Here is a 23,105-nt window from a genome sequence, read left to right on the forward strand (position 1 = left end):
ACTCTGCAAAAGTTACAGTAGATGTGTCAGTCTAATTCTAACAGAAAATTTCAAATCCCTTACTGCAATCTGTTTGTCTTTTTTCTGCATGCTTAGAAGCAACTGCTCTCTCCATACATAGCTCTCTCTGTTTATTTGAAGATTATGGGTTTTTAAAATCTCCGTTCTATAGACCAGCAAATTACAAACTTCGTAAATATCTACTATAGATCCAGATACTGTTTTAACCATTAAACAAACCAAAGTTCCTCAAGTCTGGACCTCACAATGAACTATTGTTAGTTGAAAACCCAAAGTGGATCTCCTCCTGACAGACACAAAAAGGAGGACCCAAAGATTCAGCGCAACTAGTATGTGAAGCAGAAAACCTTGGCTTTCCATTCTCTCTGAAAAGAGCTATTGTACATGTATGTATGTGTATTTATGCACAAGAAGAAAAAAGGACTCTCCACCACACCCAAGTAACCATCACAGAAACAGCTTTGAGATGGAGTTATCCCATTTATCTTTCATGTGTTCTCTTCAAACATTTATTTAGTAGTAAGTCTGTTGTTATATGGTCCAATTCCTGTCAACTGCTGATGCTTGTAACACTAGATGTTTTATTTAGGAGAGCGATAAGAAAATGCCAAACACCTGGTTATTCCTGGCTGCCAACACGAACAACAGATCATTTTCGGCCAAATTGGTTGCTTCCTTGTTTGCTTTAATGCCTCGGCTAAGATCTGAAGATGCTAGTGCAGATTAAATAATGCCACTGAGAAAAAATACAATAGGGATGTTTGTACAAAATAAGTCTTATTGCACTTAGAAATTGAAAACGGTTTTTATATATTCTGTTCCCTACCCCTTCCTTTTTTGTACCATATCTATTACATTTTAGGCTGCTTTAACCTATAAACAGTATGTAGAAAATTGTAGGTGCTTTTAAAGTGGTAAACCATCACAATCAATGCAAGTTAACCTAGTGATGACTAACTTGTCCCATTGATTTCAATTTGATTAATGCAGAGAGGGCTGGATGAGTGTATACAGAAACTAGCCTACTGCACCAAGCTAACATTTATTTTCATCACTTTATCCACCTTTTCCTCTGGTCCCCCTGACTACTGATATGCGGCCCCTGGAAATTGGCACAGAAAAATGCAACCCTCAGGCTGAGATAGATTCCTCACCCCTGCCATTTAATTAATAAATCTGGTTAAACCATAAAGGTTGTTTTCCAATTCATTTGCTTTAACTTTTCTTTTTAGTTGTTCTTATTATACTGCATACATCGCCTTGATGAATATGGGTGCAACCAACAGGACAGAGCATACACTGAGCTAGTGATAGCGGCAGTCATTGCTAAATCTCTAGATCAGAGCTTTCCAAACTGTCGTGTGTCACGACATGTTAGTGTGTCTGTTGCAGTGTGTAGGTGTGTTGCGTGAATGCTCCCCTTTCCCGGGACTGGAAAGAGGTTAGTTTAACCTCTGGTTTGCCAGTAAACCTGAATTACTGTGTCGTGAAAAGATGTGTGTCCAAAAAAGTGTGTCACCAACAGGAAAAGTTTGGAAAGCTCTGTTCTAGATGTTTAGTCTTCTGCATATCTGAGAAGTGGATGCTGGAGTCTATGAATTTGAAGTGTATATTTTTCCAGTCAGAAGGGTACTTGCTTTATTTATTAATTTGGAATACAAATTTTGTGATACTTTAGAATACTGACTTTTATCCAAGATATGTGTTTTCTTGTAGAAAAGTTGTAACAAGCATGAAAACACAGATGGTGCACATGTCAATCAGGATGGAACAGGCTCACACATCATAAACCCTGTGAGTGGTTCCAATTCACTGGATTTCTGGGGAGAAAAGGCCTGTAAACTGTGTGGATGGGGGTGTTTCTCCTTCTTTCCTTTGATCGGGGATAACCAATGTGGTGTCCTCTTGGTGTTGTTGGACTACAACTCCCAGCATCCCTGGCGACTGCCCATGCTTGCTGGAACGGCTGTGAGTTACAGTTCTAAAGATCTCAGAAGGCTGCTCCACAGTAATTTGAAGCAGAGCTTTTTATGTGGCTGTCCCTGTTCTGTGGGAAAGCATTCCTGTCAAGATATGACAGGTGCCCACATCCTGCATTTTCTGGAAACAATTTAAGGCATTTTTGTCCCAACAAGCTTTGTGAGCTGGATAAATAGGTATCTGCTATACGTGTCTACTCTGTATTGTTTTAAAGTTTATCTGTGTTGTCTTTAACTATTTTAAAAGTTGCTTTTATTTTATTTTGTACATCGCCTTGAGATGGGTGTGGAAAGCAATTAAAAACAATTCCAAGTAATTCCTTTACAGTGGAACCTTGGGTTACAAACACCTTGGGTTACAGACTCCGCTAACCTGGAAGTAGTACCTCGGGTTAAGAACTTTGCTTCAGGATGATAACAGAAATCATGTAGTGGTGGCACAGCAGCAGCGGGAGGCCCCATTAGCTAAAGTGGTACCTCAGGTTAAAAACAGTTTCAGGTTAAGAATGGACCTGCGGAACGAATTAAGTTTGTAACCAGAGGAACCACTATATTCGTCTTTTACCATGCACCATAGCTGTGTCCACACTTGAGATGAACAGACTACATGAAGCATATGCAAAAATCGAGCAAGTATATTATAACATAGTAAACTTGTTTGTAATACAATACCATTACAAGGAAAGATGTGAAATGATGCTTGGGCAGTTATTTACTTTATGATATAACAGTTACTTTGAAGATAAGGCTGCTTACTTGCTCTAATTCTTTTTTCCTAATCTGAACCAACAGGCATTTCCTCTTTTTCTTCTCCTTAACTCACAGGCTGCATAGACAACTTCACCTTAAGTCTTCATTTTGTCAGGATTCTCTATACGCCAATTAATTTACATGCTTCATCTAGGTTCTATTTGAAGTTTTGTTTCTGATCAGGGACTCATTACTTTTGTGAAGACAACCACCGCCAACTGACAATCCAGATTCAGCTGTCTTGGAAAACTGCAGGTAAAGCCTCTCTTCCTAGCTTTAGCCTTCAGTGATTTTCACTTGGCTGTCTTTGCACCTTCCTGTTGAACAAGCTGCCTGGTGCCAGAATACTCTCTCATATCTCAGAAGCACACTTACTACCTTTTCATCCCCCAGCTGCAGACTCTTCTGAGCAGGGGCAGCCCATCTAGTTTCACCACCGTTGAAGTGGCGGTGGGGAGGTGCGCCCATGGAGGTGCTCCTTGGATTCTGCTGCCTACGGTGGCTGCCTCAGTCTGCCTCATGAATGGGCTGGCCCTGCTCATGAGCCTTGACAACACTGACCACACTGTTCAGAGTGCTGTGACTGCCGTATTATTCTATTCCCTCGAATTATCTAATCTTAAGGAATTTCAGCATCTCACTGGAGTCTATCGGAAGACCAGTGAATTTAAATAGGAAGTACCACTAAGGGACCTATGACAGGTTGCTCGTTTTGGATTCTATTGATCCATACAAAAACTGAATTCTACTGCAGAATGTCATAATGGTGGAAGTTGTACAGTTACCTCTTTAATAAATGTCTATCTTCCAGGAAGCCTAGCTGCTTCCTGGAAGATAGCCAACTGAAGAACCCCCTATATACTGTAAATCACAGGCTTAGGTTAGAAGTAAACTGCCTGCCACACACACCAAACACTTTAAATAAAACATTTTCACATTTGAAATTCTCTCAGTGTTACAGTTTCCCTACAGAGGCACACTGCCTCTGATACTAAAGCCATCATGGCTAGAAATCATCATCAGAAAGTTTATGGTTATTTTGCACATTCTGTGGCACAAATTCTACATTTCAGGGAATTTTAAAGACTTTCTGCCCTCAGGTCCCACTTGAAAGGACAGAAAGTTACTGAGGCCCAGTATTCACAAAAGGGTGGTGTAAGGATAGAGCCAGACACAAAATGGAAAGCAATTAATGTCATCATTTTAACCCCTCCTTTAAAAATGGCTGAATTCTACACCACAATTATTTCCTTGTGGTAAGGAGTGCCATAGTTCCTCAAGTTAAGTACAGACTTTGGCTCTCTGAGTGAGACTCAGCCTCCCCATTTTAGGCAGAATTTGCCACGTCCAGAGAGTCTAAGCAGAAGTAGAGAAGATTTTTTATTTCATATTCCCCTCTCCATGCTTCTTAGTTCTCAGCTGTCATCTCTTATCTCCTACTGTATTTATTTGCACACTGCCTAGATAAACACAAGAGGCAGTAATAGTCACCAATTTGGATGGCTTTAAAAGAGGACTAGACAAATTCATGGAGATAGAGGCCCTGCTCCAACACCACCTTTGTAGCTTAGCTTAGTGGCACCAAGGTCCTGTCCTATTCCTCGTTCTCTCTGCTGCCGCCATCCACTCGTGTGTTACTGAGGGCAATGGGCACAGGACTCCCACTGCCTTACAGTGGTCTCCTTGGAAGTAGGGAAACAGCCAGCTAAATTCAAAGTCTCCTGCTTAGCAACTTCAACCCATCTCCTCTCCTTCCTCTCCCAGGCATCTGAATAACTAAGATGCTCTAGCAGTCTAAGCCGCATGGGAGGACAACTAGCCCATGAGTGTGTTCAGAAACCAGTACAGCCCAGAGATCCAATTCAGCAGTGTATTCAAAAGAAATATATGTAATAAGGAAGAGGGGGAGAAATAGCAAGCCTCATTTGTTTCAGTATTATGACATGAGAGGGGATCTTTTTATCCACTTCCTCCAGTGGCGTAGCATGGGTTATCAGCACCCGGGGCAAGGCAAGTAATTTGCGCCCCCTAACCCGTGGATTTGCGCCCCCTAACCTGTGGATTTCCCTAACCCCCAGATGTTGCGCCCGGTGCGGCCGGCCCCCCCTGCTACGCCACTGACTTCCTCCACACCATGCCTGATTTTATAAACCTCTATCAAGCTCCCTTACACCTTATTTTACAAAAAGGTTACTACATCTTATTCATTATGCTGATTGAATGAAAGAGCTGTCATACAAAGAAGCAGTTTTAGCCTGCCTTCAAATAGCTGGCAAAATATGTAAACTGAATCCCTTATCTGCTCAGGTCTTTATTAACTACTATAATGCTAGAACAGCAGACATCCTCTAAGCAAAGAATTGCAGCCTGATCCTATACTTGTGTACTTGGGAATTAAATATCCCTGTGCTTAGCAGGGATTACTCCCAGGTGAGTGTGTATAGCATTATACCCTTATATTCTCTGCTGATTGGTTAGAATTCATATGAATAAAACCCTCTCACTTTTCCCCATATGAATTTTGTTTTTGTTTTTTTGTAATTTGGTGTGCATGATATTTTATTGGACATTCACTTCTGCATGTCTTAGGCATTCAACACTCAAACTAAGCACACCTGCCTTGTCTGGCTGATGATATCTATTAAGATATTAGTGAGTTGAATTACACTAATCATCACTGTAAAATTACATTACCACTATTTCCAGCATTTTAGAAAGAACTCAATGATCAAGCCCCCCCCCATCTTAAAAATGTTCGTAATCCAACACACAAATAAACCTATTTGCCATCATTTGCTGGAAAATTAATTGGCACAAGTTGTTTTAATATTTGAATATGGAAATCACAACACATGAATCAAAACTGTCTCACACCACCATAACAAAGTAGATTTTGGCTAAAGTGTTGATATAGAACACTAACTGCATAAAATCAGAGTTTAAATGTATTTCTATTTAACAAAAGTTATTTTTATTATATTAATATACTATTAAAATCTATTCCTAAGGGGCTACAGACTTTATTGCCAGAATAAAAAAGAACAAAGAATGCCAAATTCTGCACTCCAAATAGCATTGGGGGAGGAGGTAAATACCAGTATGGTTTTCTTAATTTGCATAATTATACAGAAGTAGGAGCAACTATATAGTTGAAGCAGCACTCTTTTCAGTCTTTAATTTGGGTTTTTCAAAACAGTAGTCTTCCATGCGACATAGCAAGCCAATTCTGAAACTGGGAGAACCTTCCAAAAGCAGCTTGTGATATAGCATGGTAGGCTGCTGTCTAAGTGAGAAAAAAGTAAAACATTCTACTATGCATTCCCTTGGACACACCTCAAATAATTCATTGGATACTATCTATAAATACCAAGGAATAACTATGTAATATGAATCACCAGAATAAGAAAGTAGTTCTGCTATCCATCTGAACAATATCATCAACTAAACCAAGGTAAAGGTAAAGGTAAACGTACCCCTGCCCGTACGGGCCAGTCTTGACAGACTCTGGGGTTGTGCGCCCATCTCACTTAAGAGGCCAGGGGCCAGCGTTGTCCGGAGACACTTCCGGGTCACGTGGCCAGCGTGACATCGCTGCTCTGGCGAGCCAGAGCCGCACACGGAAACGCCGTTTACCTTCCCGCTGGTAAGCGGTCCCTATTTATCTACTTGCACCCGGAGGTGCTTTCGAACTGCTAGGTTGGCAGGCGCTGGGACCGAGCAGCGGGAGCGCACCCCGCCGCAGGGATTCGAACCGCCGACCTTTCGATCGGCAAGTCCTAGGCGCTGAGGCTTTAACCCACAGCGCCACCTGCGTAAGACTACCTAAATACACACACACGAGAGAGAGAGAGAGAGAGAGAGAGAGAGAGAGAACACATGAACGACAGTAGCGTTTATAAAAAATGTGATTTCTTTCTCCTCTTACTTGCCTAAAAAGTTTCAATGTGAACATGAAGACCAGAGACAACTACTGGTAGCAGCACAAAACTGATTTCCCCTGTTAAGGGTAAGACAACATTTTTCCTGAAGCAGATCAACCAACATGTTCACACCAAACAGAAGACACATTTCATATTACACAATGTTACAAAGAATAACTTTGGTTGCATCATATATATTCTCATCATTGTTGACTACCTAAACTCTTGCTAGGGTTGAGGACAGCAAGCAGTGTTTCATTTTATTCCTTATTTGTACTCCTTCACTCCTTCATGTATTTATTCTTACTCTGTTGATTTCCTCCTGGGCCTCTGCCAAAGATATTGACAGGTGTGCTCCAGACCTATGTGCCTCTCTGTAGTGAGTCAGTCAACTGCCTTAACCTAAGCTTGCAAGAACCTGTGAGACATCAGAAGGTCCTATACAACTTCAAGATGAGTTATGGCTAGACATTTCTGATAAGACAGGGCTTGGAAATCTGGAGCATACAGTTGATTCTACCAATAATAATAATAATAATAATAATAATAATAATAATTTATTATTTATTATTTATACCCCGCCCATCTGGCTGGGTTTCCCTGCCACTCTGGGCGGCTTCCAAAAAAATATTAAAAATATTAAAATACATCAAACATGTATCAATCAAATACCTAAGGAAACACTGAGGCCCACAGCACTCCAACACACCACACAACCCTTGCCTGATGAAAGCTACCAAGTAAAGCCAAAGTTCAGAAGGAAGGATAACCTTCACATCCACAAGCCTGTTTTTTATAAGTAGGGTTGTTTCAACTGTGGGAAGCACAGTTAGAATGACATCCACAAGACAAGCCAAACTTCTAAGCTCAGAAATACAACATGACATCTTTTTTTTGTATGCTATTCTAATTGCTTGTTTCTTCTGATCAGTTAGACACACACACAAGTGTCCTATTTACTCAACTGATTTGCAGTGCAGAACAATTCAAAACTGCTTCGTTCACAGCAGAAAATGAAAATGCCACACACAGGTGATCAGGGGCGCCGACTTATAAAAAATATGGGGGGGGGGCGGGGACCCATACCGACTTATAAAAAATATTGGGGGGGCCCAAGACCTCCAAACCGCTGCTGCTGGGGGAACGAAAGGGGCGAGCCCCGGGCTGCCCTGACCTTAAGTGAACCTGTGAGGGCCCGCCCTTTGCGGCAGCCGATTGGCTGCCGCCGTGGGCGGTGAATATTAATGAGCTAGGGGCCAGCTGCGCGAGATTGTTGATGGGTCGAGAGCCCGCAACCCCACCCCCTCTCTAGATCGGGAGTGGCTTTGTTTTAACTCATTACTGAATGTATTTTAAAAGGTAACTATCGTCAAACAAGTAAAATAAAAAATACCAACATAATTTTGTGATTTTACAAAGCATAATATAACTAATAATTTTCTTAAATTATTGGGGGGGCAGAGCCCCCCCAAACAAATTTTTGAGGGGGCTCAGGCCCCCTCAGGCCCCATGGAGTCGGCGCCTATGCAGGTGATATGTCTTAAAAGTCACACAAAGGGCTCCGTGCTTCATTTCCTTCTATTTCAACAGATTACCAACCTCCTGGGAGTCCCTTTCTCTGCACCGGATAACATGGTGACCTCTTACTAGAACATATGGATGAAATGGCCCTCCTCCATAGCTATTATAAGCACCCATGAGCTCTGCAGCTGTACAAATATCATGCCTGAAGTTCAAGGAAAGTTTGAAAACCACATTTACTACAGCTGACATTTAAGTGGATTGACTGTACATTTTTCCCATAGAGAAACAATTAATATTTTCTACCCTAAAGTAGAATGACTGACCAATCTCCTCAAAGATTAAATGAAAGATTAAAGGGATAGTCTTGGCACTTTATTGACTTAGGCTATTTATAGGCCTATAACAAAAGGTGCTCTGGGTGGCTTGCTTGACAACCATATTAGTGATGCTCCAGCAGCAGAAGCAGAACCACTTCGTGACTTTTCTGACAGTTAGCGAAGCTCAAGTTCAGGGCAAATCTGCTCAACTATGTGAAACAAGCAGAAGATGCATGTGAAATGAAAAAAGCATAATTGTGAATGGCTCAACACAAACCCAGTATTATGACAACATGCTAAGAAGTGTTGAAATTGAGGAAAAACCTAGATTGTTGAGCTAAAACCTACATAACTTGAACTATTCATAAGCCCATATGCTCTGAAAGGTCCACTGGAAAAATGAATTTATGTTCATTGCAACACATAAAAAGTGGTTATGAAATCAATCTTAAGCAAGTTAACTAAAAACCTTAGTGTTGATAGCGGAGACAAAGAGTGGAATTCAACATCCCATGGTGAACATCCCATTAACACAAGCACTGTAGCTTCCAGATGGAACACTCCCTCTCTTCTCCCCTGCACAGTTCTGGAGGTTCTCCTGTGTTCCCCAAGACAATGTCAGGGGGTGCAAGGTAGGGGTACAGCCAAGGGGTGCAGCTGCCCCCTAAATCAATTTTAAAAATACAAATCTGAGGTTCTGTCCCTCTCCTAACAAAAATCCTGCGCAAGTTCCATTGTGCAAGCACAAGTCCTCAGGCAGGGCCCTGATTAGGGCTGCCATATGTCCAGACACAGCCAGGATTCAGCAGTTAGAAACAGTGTCTAGGCAGAAATCACTAAAATGCCCAGGAAAATCCAGATGTATGGCAACCCCTGTCAGAAGTGTAGATTTTGGTGAATTTTCTTTAAAATAGCTCAAAAACTTCTTCTTCTTTTTTGAGATTTTGCAAAAAAGAAAGTGCACAACAACTTTGGGCCAAACTGAGAAAGCTCAGTAACTTCCAAAACACAGTAGCATAAAAATAAAGCAAGAAACAAGGCAAACACAATACTGTTCAACATCAACACATAATAATTTTTTTAAAAAAAAAACTAATGAGAAGTGGGTGCTAAATACCAGCCTAGTGTCAGTTGGCATAACCCCTCTGGGAAGGCACATTCCACCCATGACGCATCAACACAATTCTAGGGAGTAGCTTCTTATACAGTTTCAACCACAAAGGGGTTGGAGACTCATTTTTTAAAAAGAGATAGGCATAAAGAGGTCTGGTTCAGACATAATTCTAAACCAAAGCTCAGTATTATGGAAACAACAATCACAGGTAGCAAGTAGGTACACATACCCCTACCGGTTTTTGTGAGCTGCTCTGTGCTTTTAACTAAATGAATTTAGGACTGAGGGACACCAGTTTGCTGTTAATTTATTCCACAAATCTGTATTATTTTTTTAAATAAAACATCCAATAAAAAAATTTAAGGGGGAAGATAGGACTTAGGGGTGACATTAAGACTTAAATCACATTGGAACCTAATATAGCCAATATTTTAGTGTTGTTAATGGAACACGATGCTTTGGATGTGATGCTGTCATTTACGGTGCTAGCCTGTGAGTTGCACAGAACTCAAAATCTTGGCAGCATAAATTATTTTATATGAAAAAGAAGGAATCTTGGAGCAAGACTGCATCACAGATGCCGACGTCAGTTACACCACCACCCTACCTTTTGTATTTATTTATTTTAAAAATTTCCTCACTTCTTACACAGTTTGTGTAGCATCTTACCTAAACAAGTAGTTATGGAGAACTCAAGAGCTTGCAACACTTATGTGGCATTATAAAGGTATTGTCCAACTGGATTTCAGGGTGTTTTCCAATGGGCCAACAAAGCTACATTTGTTTTTTAAATACCTATTTTTATTGAAACACAGTGACCTGTGCAGAAATATAAATTCCTTCGTAAGGAAGGCTGGTAAAGTGGAGGCAAACACTCACGAGAATTTTATTTTTTGTATCACATGCAGGGCTGTTGCATATTTATATTGAGGTACGTAGGTGTGGTCTAAACCACTGAGCCTCTTGGGCTTGCTGATTGGAAGGTTGTCAGTTCAAATCTGTGCGGTGGTGCTGAGCTCCTGCTGCTCTGTCCCAGCTTCTGCCAACCTAGCAGTTCGAAAGCATACCAGTGCAATTAGATAAATAGGTACAGCTGCAGCAGGAAGGTAAATGGAAGTACGCTCTGGCACTTGTCACGGTCCTCCGTGCACCAGTAGTGGTTTAGTCATGCTGGCCACATGACCCAGAAAGCTGTCTGTGGACAAATGCTGGCTCCCTCAGCCTGAAAAGTGAGATGAGCGCCGCATACCACAGTCATCTTTGACTGGACTATACCCTTCAGGGGTCCTTTACTTTTACCTTATATTCATATTATGTTTGTTTAAAGAGCACACCTCATTAAATGACCTGGCAAAACCCTTGGTGATCAGCTGTTCTTTATAGACTGATCAATTCCATTTCAGTCATTTGTAAATTACTTTCACACAAGTATCTGTTATAGAGAAAGACAAGAGAATTTCGACTATATTCTTAAGTACTGTAAGATTCCTATGGAGATGGCATAGAAAATTAAAAGTCGTTAAGTGCAAAACAGAGCAGTGAATAATACAAATCCATGCCCTGCTTTTCATCTGTGTATAAACCGAGACACTCATATTTATGGCTGCCCTTGTGATAATTAGAAGTCACCATTATGTAAACAACAAACTTTGCGAAAGGCCATGGGGGAGGAGGGGAGATTAAACAAGCTAATTATAGTAACCTGGCATGGAGAAGCCAAAATGAACCATAGAAAACAAAGACATATATATTAGAATATGAAGCATGCCTGCTTTAGTTTGTGGCATACTAAAAGGCTCCTGTGTGACCCAACAGAAGCAAAATGATGCATACCAAGTCAGATAGCATGAAACACCTGGACACAGTTTAATATAGATCCCTTCTGTCTCATCTATCTTAATTAAGCTTTGAACATTAATTTTCTTTTTGTATGTTGGGTTTTTTAAATGAATGTACATAACTTAAAATTGATTCCCAAAACTGCCCTTTCTAATGAAGGTGCCAGTCCCCTGCCCTTTTGTCCCCCCCCCTTTTTAAAAAAACCTTCTCCTCCTGCCTATTTAAGAAAACCCTTTATTAAACCAGACTCCAATCTCCTTCAGTGGAAAGTGAAGCAGGTAGGAATTTCATCTTAATTACCAATACACACCTGAGAGGTATTTTTTTTAAATTTTTATGTATGATTTTCAATTTTATACACTTCAGTAATTTTACAATCATTTTAACATTTCTAAACTCGACTTCCTTCCCCCTTTCTGCAGTTCCTTGATTTTATTTTTTACATTTTCTGCATATTCCAAATTCACTTAATCATTTATTTATCTACCACCTGAAAGGTCTTAGCAGCCTTCTCCTGCAAACTCACACACTTCATTTTCTTCCTTCTGATTAGGATACTGAGTCCTCTGTCCCATCAACTCCATTCTCCTATAACTCATTTTTAAAGTAAGCAGTTTAGAGATGGGCTTTCTGTGTGCCATCTCTCTCCGGCTTTGACTGAAGCTGGTCAGGATCAGGCTCCATGATCCCTTTTCACCAATGGAGAACAATCCCCAGTTGGTAAGCAGCAGGGTGTAATGGAGCTGCCACCGTTAGTACCACCACCCTGTAATTCATGCAGGTCAAGGCAGAGGCAGGCAAAAGCCTGCTCTGGGCTATAGCAGTCTAAGAGTTGGCATCACAATGGGGCTGGCTCAGGATCCATTGGATTGCAGATCAGATAATCCCTTCCCCTAGAACACCCAATTTGTGGGCTTTCTGCAGACTTCCCACCAGTAATAGTTCTGTCCACTTTCAGTGGTAGAACAGGGATGTCTGTGCTGGTGTCACTCAACAGAGGAGGCTGGTGAACCTGTTCCAAGTTGGGTGAAAGGAAACCACTGTACCACCCCAGCATGTAGGATTGGGTTTTTGGATTGCATCCCAAGTCTATTAACGGGGGGGGGGGGCAGGAAGCATTGGCTTACATTCCTTTTGTGAAAGTGTTCTCTACTTATTTTTAACACCATCAGGGAACTGAAAGGCCTAGAGCCTTTTGAATTCAGTTGTAGTAAGATTTGCAATGCCCAGTAGCATTTGTTTTCATGCATTTTGTTTTGTGAATGAGACCTAAATTTATCCAGCAGTGTAAGCAAGCGCACTAAAATGACCATGCAGCCATTCCTACGTATCATAGGAGGACTAGATGTTGCAACTCAACAAATTGTAACTCTTTGTCGTAATAAATGCATCCTACTTTCATTACAGTTAGCAGAGGGTGTTTCAGGTTTGCCTGCTAATCCAAGTCAGAAAACTAGAGCACACGGCATCAAAAAAAGGTCAACAAAATATGTAGTTGAAGTATGTCTGCTATTTTGTGCTGCTTTCCTTGAGGCTCTTGTTCGTGGGTGGAACCTTTTTGTATCAGAGAGTTTGGACGAAGTAGGCTGGTGAGTTTTTTTAGTTTCTGTGCTTCTGGGGATTTCAGATTCTTCCCTCCCAATTCCCACGCTGGAAAAATACTCCTCACTGGGAAGAAAATAGCTGTTGTCACAGAAGACTCAAGAGGACCAGTGAAGAAGCCTGCTAAGAACTTCCTTGCTTTTTTCCTAAGAAGTAGAAAATATTAGCAGGAAATTCCTGACTCCACCCAGATCCAATTAAGTGCAATGCCACCCACTGACTATTTACACATCTCCCCCACCACTCCTAAAAAAAACACCAAATAAACATGCAGCAACAACACTTAAAGAAATCAGCACTGTTGAAACATCTGGTAGTTGAAGCAGTGGCATTGTGGAGCAAAAACAGGAATGGGGAGCACAGAACTTTTTTTCTGAGGAGAAATTATGACATGTGTCAAAGCACTAGGGTAACTAACTAACAGACACTCCTTGATCTGGCAAGTGACTGAGGTGATAATGACACTTTCAAGTTTTGCTATTGAGATAGGTTAGCAAATAGGAAGTCAGAGAAGGAGGAAATAACCAAGCAGGAGGAAGGAGGAAATAACCAAGCAGAGGCTAGACACTTCTTCCTTTGATGGGTTCCTTACTTCATGCTAGCAGTTTAAATGGCAACATTTCTTTGAAATATTTTTAAACGCTAAAGGATGCATTTCAGCTACCTGAAAACCTTTTGCTAAAGGTCACATTGTGTTTTACTAATTGAACCTGCAGTCAGAAGAAAGGATCGCCAAATACAATAAGAGTTTGCACCTAGGAAACTATGCTTAAGACTGAAGTCATAGCAAGACAAACCATGAGCTGTAAACTCAAGGAACAAACCTTGGATTTGCTTGTTTGTAGCAAGACAAATCACAAGCCTGGATTTGGGCAGCACACTAAGCCAGGGACACTCTTATACCACTTTGACTGTCATGGCTTTCCCCAAAGAACCCTGGGAACCTATTAGGGTGCTGAGAGTTGTTAAGAACCCTCGTAGAACTATAATTCCTAGCCCCCTTAACAAACTACAATTTACAATATTTTTGGTGGGAGCCATGAGTGCTACAGTAGTACAAGAGCGATTTAAATGTATGATGTGGCTATGACCCATGTATTAGCTCACAGCAGTACAACAACCATAATCTCCTCTCCAGGAACCCACACGTTTTCACTAAGCCGTAGTTTAGCTTCGCTTTACGTGTGAACCAGGTCACGGTGACACTATTCACACATTTGTATACTTGGATACAGAGTATGAGTATGTTTCTTTTCTCTTGTATAGCTTTCCGAGCTTGATACTGTGCATGATGAAAAAGACACACCTTAAATTCTTTTCATTTTTGTAGCAAGGGAACAGAAATATGTTAGAATGTTGCACCAGAAAGGCAAGTAATAAATTAAATCAGGATTTCTCAGTCCCATAATAAAATGGAAAACTTTTCTATGCTTTTTCTTCTTCTTCTTCCTAAGCACTATCATTACAGTTTGCAATAAAGATACTTTGGGTATTGTGCAATGGAGTTCCAAGTATATAGTGGCTAAAGGTTCTGCCTTTCGGCTCCTCATCTCAAGACACACCCCAAGTTTACAGAAGTTACATAAAGACTGAAACACCCACATAGTTTGGTTTTATTGCTTTGTACTTATAGGCAGAGGTGGGGGTGGGGAGAGATGAATGCAAGTCATTCAAAGAGTTGCTTATTTATTTTAAACATATAGAAACACCTGAGGAGATGGACACCAACATACTATACAGTAAATATTTATATAGAAATATTTATATATAAAATAAAACATGCAACACAATTTTCAGTCTATTATATAAAGCACCTGGTATAACTTGCCTCCTTTAATATTAATAAATGTCTATTATTTATTAACTTAGCAATTATATAGTGGTGTTAGGATGTTTGAAGTGTTCCACATATTATTAATTTTTTTCATGGTATGTTGCAACACTCTGCAAGGAGTATCATCTCCTCTATATTCTGGGACAGGGACTAGGACTGAAGACAATGGCTTGTCTATGGCCACCCACCTTGCAAATCATTACCAAAGAAATGTTTGCATCAAGGATCTCCCTGCTCACATTCTCATGTAGCCAATTACCATCCTTGTGCATTTTATTTTGAGGCTATTTACAATTAAACAGTAGCAGCTACAACCAATATTTAAGATTATTGCATTAAATGGCATTATTCTGAATCAAGTTGTAGTGCTATTAATATTCTATAAACTTGCATGCAACTGTTCTACTGGGTCATATTTGAGCAATCATTTAAAACCGGGTAGGTAACCTTTGAAAGGACCTCCAGATGGAGAACTCGAGAAGTTGTTGGACTCCATCTCCCATCAGCCCCTGCCAGCAAGCCCAACAATGACTGAAGGGGCACAAGCTAACCACATCTGCCTGAAAAAGAATATAGGCACTACCCTAATGTCTGAGAGATTCCCAGGGTTTTCAACTTAAATTTGTCTTTAAAAAGAAAAAGAAAAGCACTCTCAGTATGCTTTGAGTGTGCCACACTACTGTTGAGGAATTATTAAATTATTATTAAATCCATTTTAATGGAGTGAAAGAAGATACAATATGTCACAGGGTTTTCTACTTTAAGCATTTTTTTCCTTGCTACTTCATTGCCTGTTATGTCCACGTTCACGTCCACGTTCTCTCTCTTTTTTTTAATTCTTTTTATTAGGTTTCATTTATCACACACACACAAAAGAAAAACAAAAACATTTAAAGCAACAAAAAAAAAGAAATACAAGTACTCATTAAATCAAATAACAGAAAAAAGTGGGAAAAAGGCACCAAAAAGATGGGGGGAAAAGGGTAGAAAATAGAAAATAAAATAAAAATAAACTAATACATAACACACACTAACTGACTTCCTTCCCTCCTGATTTCGGATTCCTAATTTTAAAAGTTTCATTTTTACAGCTGATATTGGTTATTAATTTATACATCGGAAGTTTTATAACAAACCTGCTATATTTGGTAGGTTTCTGTAATTACCTTCAATATATACCATAAATTTAATCCAATCATTGTTTAACTTTGTATTCTTTTGGTTTCTAATTCTCTGCGTCATTTTTGCCAATTCGACGAAGTCATATAGTTTCGTTTGCCATTCCCTCACCGTTGGTATGTTTGTGCTTTTCCAATTTTGGGCGATTAGCATTCTGGCCGCTGCTGTTGAGTATTGAAATAAAATTTTATCTTCTTTCCTAATTTCTTCTCCAATGATACCTAACAAGAAGGCCTCTGGCTTTTTAGGGAATGTGTATCTAAATATTTTTTTAACTCATTATATATCATATCCCAATTTTTTTTTATTTCCTCACATGTCCACCACATATGTATAAAGTTGCCTTCTTTTGTTTTGCATTTCCAGCAGGCCTTATTTCCAATCTTATACATCCTACTTAATTTTTCTGGTGTTATATACCATCTATATATCATCTTCTCTAAGTTTTCTCTAATTGCAACACTCGCCGTGAATTTTATTCCCTCATTCCACAATTTTGACCATTTTTCATATTCTATATTATGCCCCAGATCTATCGCCCATTTCACCATAACTTCCTTGATTTCTTCGTCTTTTGTGTCCCATTCCAATAATATATTGTACATTTTGGATAATAACTTAGATTTACTTTCTATTATTCCAATCTGAAATTTCGATTTCTTTTCATTCATTCCAATTTTTTTATCTTCTGACCATATTGCATTGATTTGATGGTACTGTAACCAGCTTGTCAGCTTTTCCTTCAGCTCCTCATATGGTCTTAGCTTCCAACTATCTTCCGATCTTATCAATAAATCTTCATATGTCAATTTTTGCTCCTCCATATTTATTTTTTTGGTTGTTAGGATATTTGTTGTTAGGATATTTGTTGGGGCCATGAGTGAGGAATACCCTTTCACATGAAACATTTAAGGAAATAGGATGCATTTAATGAGCACATCTGGTTGTTTCTCACAAAGTCTCACTTTCTCAACACTTCCCAACCTTTACACACCACACACACACACACACACACACACACACACACAGTACTTGTCCCAACCTAGGCTGATGGGAACCACAGTAACTATAGCACATTTTATAAAAGCTATGCAATCAGTCTAGCATAGCTCCATTTAAAACAGTGGTAATTGCATAGTCCCTGTGTTATCTTTGGATAGCACTGTAATTAAGCCTATGTCATCACTGCAATCACAATTAAAATAATTACTATAAAAAAGGTTCCATGTAAATAGCATCCTGGCTTTGAAGCACATATAGGATTTTTAAAAATTATTAAGTACAATGCCTCCTTTGTTCCCAGTTGATTCGCATATCACTATTTACTTTTACATGCATTTCTCAGACAACCTTTACTCACACCCCATGCCACAAAAGCAGGTTAGATTCAATACTCACAACTCTTCAAGGTAAGGAAAATTCTTGAATGCATCTTCTGGTAACCTTGTTATATTGTTCATACTGATATCCCTAGAAAAAACAGGAGAAGAAAAAGCATTGCTGTGTGAACAAAATGTGCCAATTACCGTAAGTAGCATTTCTAGAACACAAATCGAATTAAGTCTACTTTGAGAATAAAAAGGTCACATGGGGAAAGAAATGAAAGCTAAATGTTTCAAAACTCGATAGTGTGAAAATTGTTTCAAGAGAGAATCTAGTATATTACACAAAATCAATATTTTTCCTATTAAATATTTAAACCTGTATTAAAGGTCATGCCTGTATTAAAAGTCATGCTCCAGATGTATATACCAATAGCCAAACTCATTCTCCATGTACAGTGGTACCTCTGGTTATGAACTTAATTCCTTCCAGTGGTCCGTTCTTAACCTGAAACCATTCTTAACCTGAGGTACCACTTTAGCTAATGGGGCCTCCCGCTGCCACCGCGCCGCCAGAACACAATTTCTGTTGTCACCCTCAAGTAAAGTTCTTAACCCAAGGTTCTACTTCCGGGGTAGTGGAGTCTGTAACCCAAAGTGTTTGTAACCCGAGGTACCACTGTACCAGTGTTTATAAAGATAAGACAGCAGCAGGAATGTATCAGAAGGCTTGGGGAGCCCGAAAACACCAAACAGAACCACCTAATAAGAACTGAGCATGCTCAGTGGGCATGGAATATTGGGGAGGTGGGGGGAAACTGAGGGGTAACCGAATGGAGTATCCTGAAAAAGGCATGGCATAGCTGACACCATGAAAAGGTGCTTTCAAACCTCAGCACTCACCACACCCGTAACAGAAAACAAGCTGGTTCCCACTATCATATGGGAACAGGTTAGAGTCAGTGTGGTGTGGAAAGACAGTGTGGTGTACTGGTTCAAATGCTGGAGTAGGACCTGTGAGACCAGGGTTCAAATCCTCACTTAGCCAATAAGCTCCCTGGATGACCTTGGGACAGTCACCATCTCTTACAGATCACAGGTGGATTTGAGAGGGGGAAATACGAAGAGAACCATGTACCCGAGCTCTTCCGAGGAAAGGTAGATATAAACGTAGTATATAAATACATGGAGAAGATACTTGGAGCCCAAACATTTCACTCATCCTTGGGTCACTTGTTTGTCTGTATCTTCCTGCCAAGTGGCAAACATCATCAGATGCAGAAGTGGGGTCAAATGTGTGGTTAAATGCATCCTTTATTTCTTAAATGGGTACCCAAGATGGTTGCTTATATGGACTCTCTGTCCCTTCACAGAACTACAACACCCTTTGTATTCTTTGGGCAGTAGTCAAAACAGTGTGCACATAAACTCTATGCATTCTATTAAAGCTACTCTTGTACTACTAGCAGTAGTAAAAAAATAAAAAAAATAAAAAATTCAAATGTGACCACCCAGCATTCAAGCATACTGTCTGCTTGAGAGAGAGAAAAGCACAACTATCAATGAATGCATTCAGACCTGATAAAATAAAACCCCTCCGGCAAATGAGGCTTCTGGGACAGCTGACAAGAATAGCAGGAACATGCCTCAGCTCTACCACAGTCATACGTTCCTGCAAAACCTATAAAAAAAAGTCCTCAAGGTAATAGTTTTAAGCAGATTTCAATTTCAGCCCATGAACAAATGCAGGCAAGTGCTTACATGATAGGTATGCAGGGCAATTTGTTTGTTTCCTCTTACAGCTTGCTGAAAGCACAACTCTGCAGAGTATTTTTCTTTATACAGAACCATTACCTGCTCTATCAGAGGTCTGTTTAGAGCAGCTGAAGTGGAGAAGACAAAGAAAAAAGGATGATGACCCAGAGCATTTCAAAAATATTTACTTTTGGGTGTGAAATGTTTCTCAAAAACCTTGCACTGCTTTGCTTCAATCTTAAAAAAAAAGAACATGAGAAGTTTGGCTAGAATCAAATCCACTTAAAGTTATTTCTATTTTATTTTTAAAAATTCTTATCTACTCTCATCTGCTCACTTCTTAACCTATACCTCTATTGCACTTTCTCCTTTCGCATTACTACGGTGGATGTGTATACTGTACGAGAGTTATTCCCAGGTTTTTATAGGGTTGTACAAAACAAAATTATTGTTGTGAAGAATGGAGTTTGTATTGACCATGGCAGTGTCATCTTTACTACCAGAATTCAGTTTTATTACCCTATGACGGTTTGTTTTAACTAGTTGTCACAGAAGCAGTGGTATTTATTATAAAATCCAAGGGAATAAACAATTTCCCCCCAAAAAATCTCTAGTTACATACACAGAATCAAATTATCTAGCTGCCTGGTTCAAACAAACACATACCATCTGCCATATTACTGCCAGTTTCATACTTTAGATATAAAGGTATTAAAGTTGCTTGATAGAATTTCAGCAAACAGAATAAGTTGTCTGGTGCTCATCAGCCAGAAGAGACATTTATTTTGGCTTTTGTAACACTATGTTTAGAGTGTATCTAGAGTTGCAAAGGAGTTTATTCAGTAAAGAATGGAAGATACTTTGCCAAATATTGCAAATAACTTCTGAACAGCAAACAAGAAAATATCTGAAGTGGCAGGTTTGGCCCTGATTTTCAACAAATAAATGAGCAGCTGGAGAGCTCACTGGGTTTGCAAATTGGATTGTTTGGGCTAACTTTGATTGGGACTGGCTGGACACCAAGATTCTAGCGTGGGTGCGGAACGAGAAAGGCAACCGAAAGAAACGACAGAGAAAAGAGAGAGGAGGAAGACACATTACCTTACTTGCCTTACCTATCCTTATAACTTTTGGGAACTTTATGTCACAGCCATAAAGCCAGAGTCATATTTTACTTTTGAAAATTTGGTACAAAAAGCACCAGAGCCTCAAAGGCAAAACACATGCAGGGCATCATCAGTTGTGAGGGATGCACAATTTTTATTGTAGGGATGCCTAACCTCATATAAAGCAGTGCCAAAATCTGCCCTGATCACCACAGTCCATCTTGCGCACATGACTTTTATACTTCTATTATAGGAGCCGCAATCCTCTGCAATGTTATATAAACTGATCCTTCCTCATGTCAGAATGACCAGTTAATAAGCTTATAGCAACTTCATCGTTTATTTAACGGTCTCAGGCAACAACCAGTTTCAATCAATTTTTTTAAAAGGTGATCAGTTCCTTGACAAGCTGTACTCTTAGCATAATTACGAGACACTTCACCCATTAAGTAAAGGTCCATGAGGGATAGCTCAGCATGAGACTCTAAATCTCAGGGTTGTGGTTTCGAGCCCCACTGCGGGCAAAAGATTCCTGCATTGCAGGGGGTTGCACTGGATGATCCTTGTTGTCTCATTCACCTCTACAATTCTATGGCTCTAAGTGCAACTAAAGCCACAACTCAGCTCTTCCTCCCAAGTGCCATGAACATGCAATTTTACTCAACAGGCTGCACTGCTTCCTCAACTAGATAGTTCCGTAAACCCTTTGTAGTCTATGTCTAACTCACACAGGAGACTGGAATGCAGCCCCAATTTGAGTGGAATAGAAATAGCTTTTTCACAGAAACAGTACAAAACTGCTTAGCAGAATAATTGTAAAAAGGCACTCTATAATTCCATAGAGCAGCAGAAAAAAGGTCAAAATTTTAGTGCAATTGAGGGGAACCAACATTTGAAAGTGACATGGTGGAGCTAGTCCATTGGTAAATGGTTGGTGGGCCATACTCGCCATTGAGCAAGTAGTTTGAAATACCATTTTATCACATGGTTCAAGAAAAGCTACTTTGAAAGGATTGGTTTGTGAGATTTAAGGTTCAAATTAATAGGCGACAGTTCACACAACATTGAGTCATGGTAGCAGTTTTAATAGGAATACCTCAGAGGTAAGAGAGAAGTTAATACTCTTCACTGACCTGATTCTAGGTACCTTGCCTAATTAAATATTCTTCACTCACTCATCTTATAAATCTATTCCCTTAAACACAGACCATAAAAAAATCCTAACAATTTTAAATAAATTTCTTGATTGAACAAAATACATTGTTGGCAATAAAAAAGGTAATCAGGAAAGTCTTATCTTTTAAATTACTTGTTTCTTTTATTAAACCAAGTACAATTAACTATATAATCAACCACCTAGAGCAAATGTTAGAACACAGCCTCAAAATTAATTCAGGCTTCCATTAAAGGGTTCCCCAGGGCGACAGTAGAGAGAACAAGAAGCTCTTTTATCAGCATCTGAAAATGGCAGCTGCCTTACTGTGGGAATAAACTAGAATTGATGTGCATAGTAAAATATACAAAGGTTCAAGCCAAGCAACATCATGTGCCTAACATGCTGTTATTCATGTGATGGTCCAACATAAATGAGCCTGAATTGAAACAAAGGCACATCCTGGATCGACCAATGATCAAAATGTCTTCTGGGTTTCTGGGGGTTTTCCTGTTGTTATTCTGTCTCTCACAGCTACAATAAACCTACCATTAAAATTATGGACTGGTCAGGGGCAAATTTAGCAGGGGGTCAAATACTCCCCCCCCCCACTTTAGCTTACATCAGCCCTGAGGACCCTCTAGTATGGATCTGGGGATATTCTGCCTTCTCTGTGCTATTTCAAGAAAGAAAGTGAAGCAGGCAGCAGCACCTCCATTTTGTAAGTGGGAGGTGGAGATATGTGTGAATCCTATCTTTGGTCTTGACAGCTAAAGCTGGAACTAACAGTATAGCTGACACTGGTTGGCCTGCCTTACTGCTGAAAAGTGCCAGCTGTTACCTTCTGGCTTATACTGAACATGGGAGGGAAAAACTTATCCACAAGTGGGTTGGTGAATCTAATGACAACTGACACTCTGCAAGCAGGTCAGAGACACGTTTTCTTTCTAGGGTTCACAGACCAAATACTGGTAGCAACTGCCATCAAATGCAACAAGCACACCAGCAACTGTATCAGGTACAACTTGTTCACACCCTTTTGAGAAGTGCTGTTGCCTGACTTTCTCTAGCTTCCCATTGTACATATTCTCCAACTATAAAGCAGTAGCTGGAGCAAGATTGGGTTGGATTCAAGTGGGAAATAATTCAAATTATCTTGGGATGGTATGAGGTGCAGCAGTGCTGATGCACCCACATCTCATACAACCAAACTCGACACAACAGAAGAACAACCGCAGGAACAGCTATCTTGATCCGACAAATTAAGAGTGCACTTTGGTGGACACTCCCTGAAACTATATGGTTTGGCAAATTATTTGCCTTGCTCCTGATTCTAGGAATGCTGGAAGACTACTTTCCTTTAAGCAATAAGAACTCAGGATATTTCTCACATCCTTCATCCAATATTTTTTGTGGGGGGTTTAATCACTGTGTTGTTTAAGAATTCACAAAGGAAGGGGTGGGTAAACTTCAAGCTTAAGGGATCTACTTGTCTTTTCCCTAGAAAACCAAGGGTCCACCAGCTGTATCCAAGTGGCATAGGAAGGGGCTGGGTGGGTGTATACTAAGAATTAAGGAACAGGACACCTCTTGTGTGTATCTCAGCCCGGGATTTTGTTCTCAGTTCCAGATGTGAGCTCACAGTCCTTTCACACAAAAAAACCATTCTTCACTTCCTCTCAAGCTTGCT

General features: G+C 39.9%; 1 protein-coding gene and 1 long non-coding RNA gene across 2 annotated transcripts in view; both read right to left on the reverse strand.

Moving 5' to 3' along the window:
* The window catches only part of LGR4 (leucine rich repeat containing G protein-coupled receptor 4), an 89,651-nt gene that overhangs the window by 29,859 nt on the left and 36,687 nt on the right, over nucleotides 1-23,105 (reverse strand). Inside the window, exon 2 of the mRNA XM_083749968.1 lies at nucleotides 17,478-17,549. Coding sequence (XP_083606094.1) covers nucleotides 17,478-17,549 — 72 coding nt within the window. The remainder of the gene's footprint in view (nucleotides 1-17,477; nucleotides 17,550-23,105) is intronic.
* LOC310851388 lies at nucleotides 1,242-5,648 on the reverse strand. Its single transcript, XR_014567737.1, has 2 exons — nucleotides 4,864-5,648; nucleotides 1,242-4,720 (listed from the first exon to the last, which is right to left on the reverse strand). It is a non-coding gene; the product is annotated as an uncharacterized lncRNA (long non-coding RNA).

The sequence above is a fragment of the Podarcis gaigeae genome (genome assembly GCF_964106915.1).
Source record: "Podarcis gaigeae genome assembly, chromosome: 1".
Classification (NCBI taxonomy): Eukaryota; Metazoa; Chordata; class Lepidosauria; order Squamata; family Lacertidae; genus Podarcis; species Podarcis gaigeae.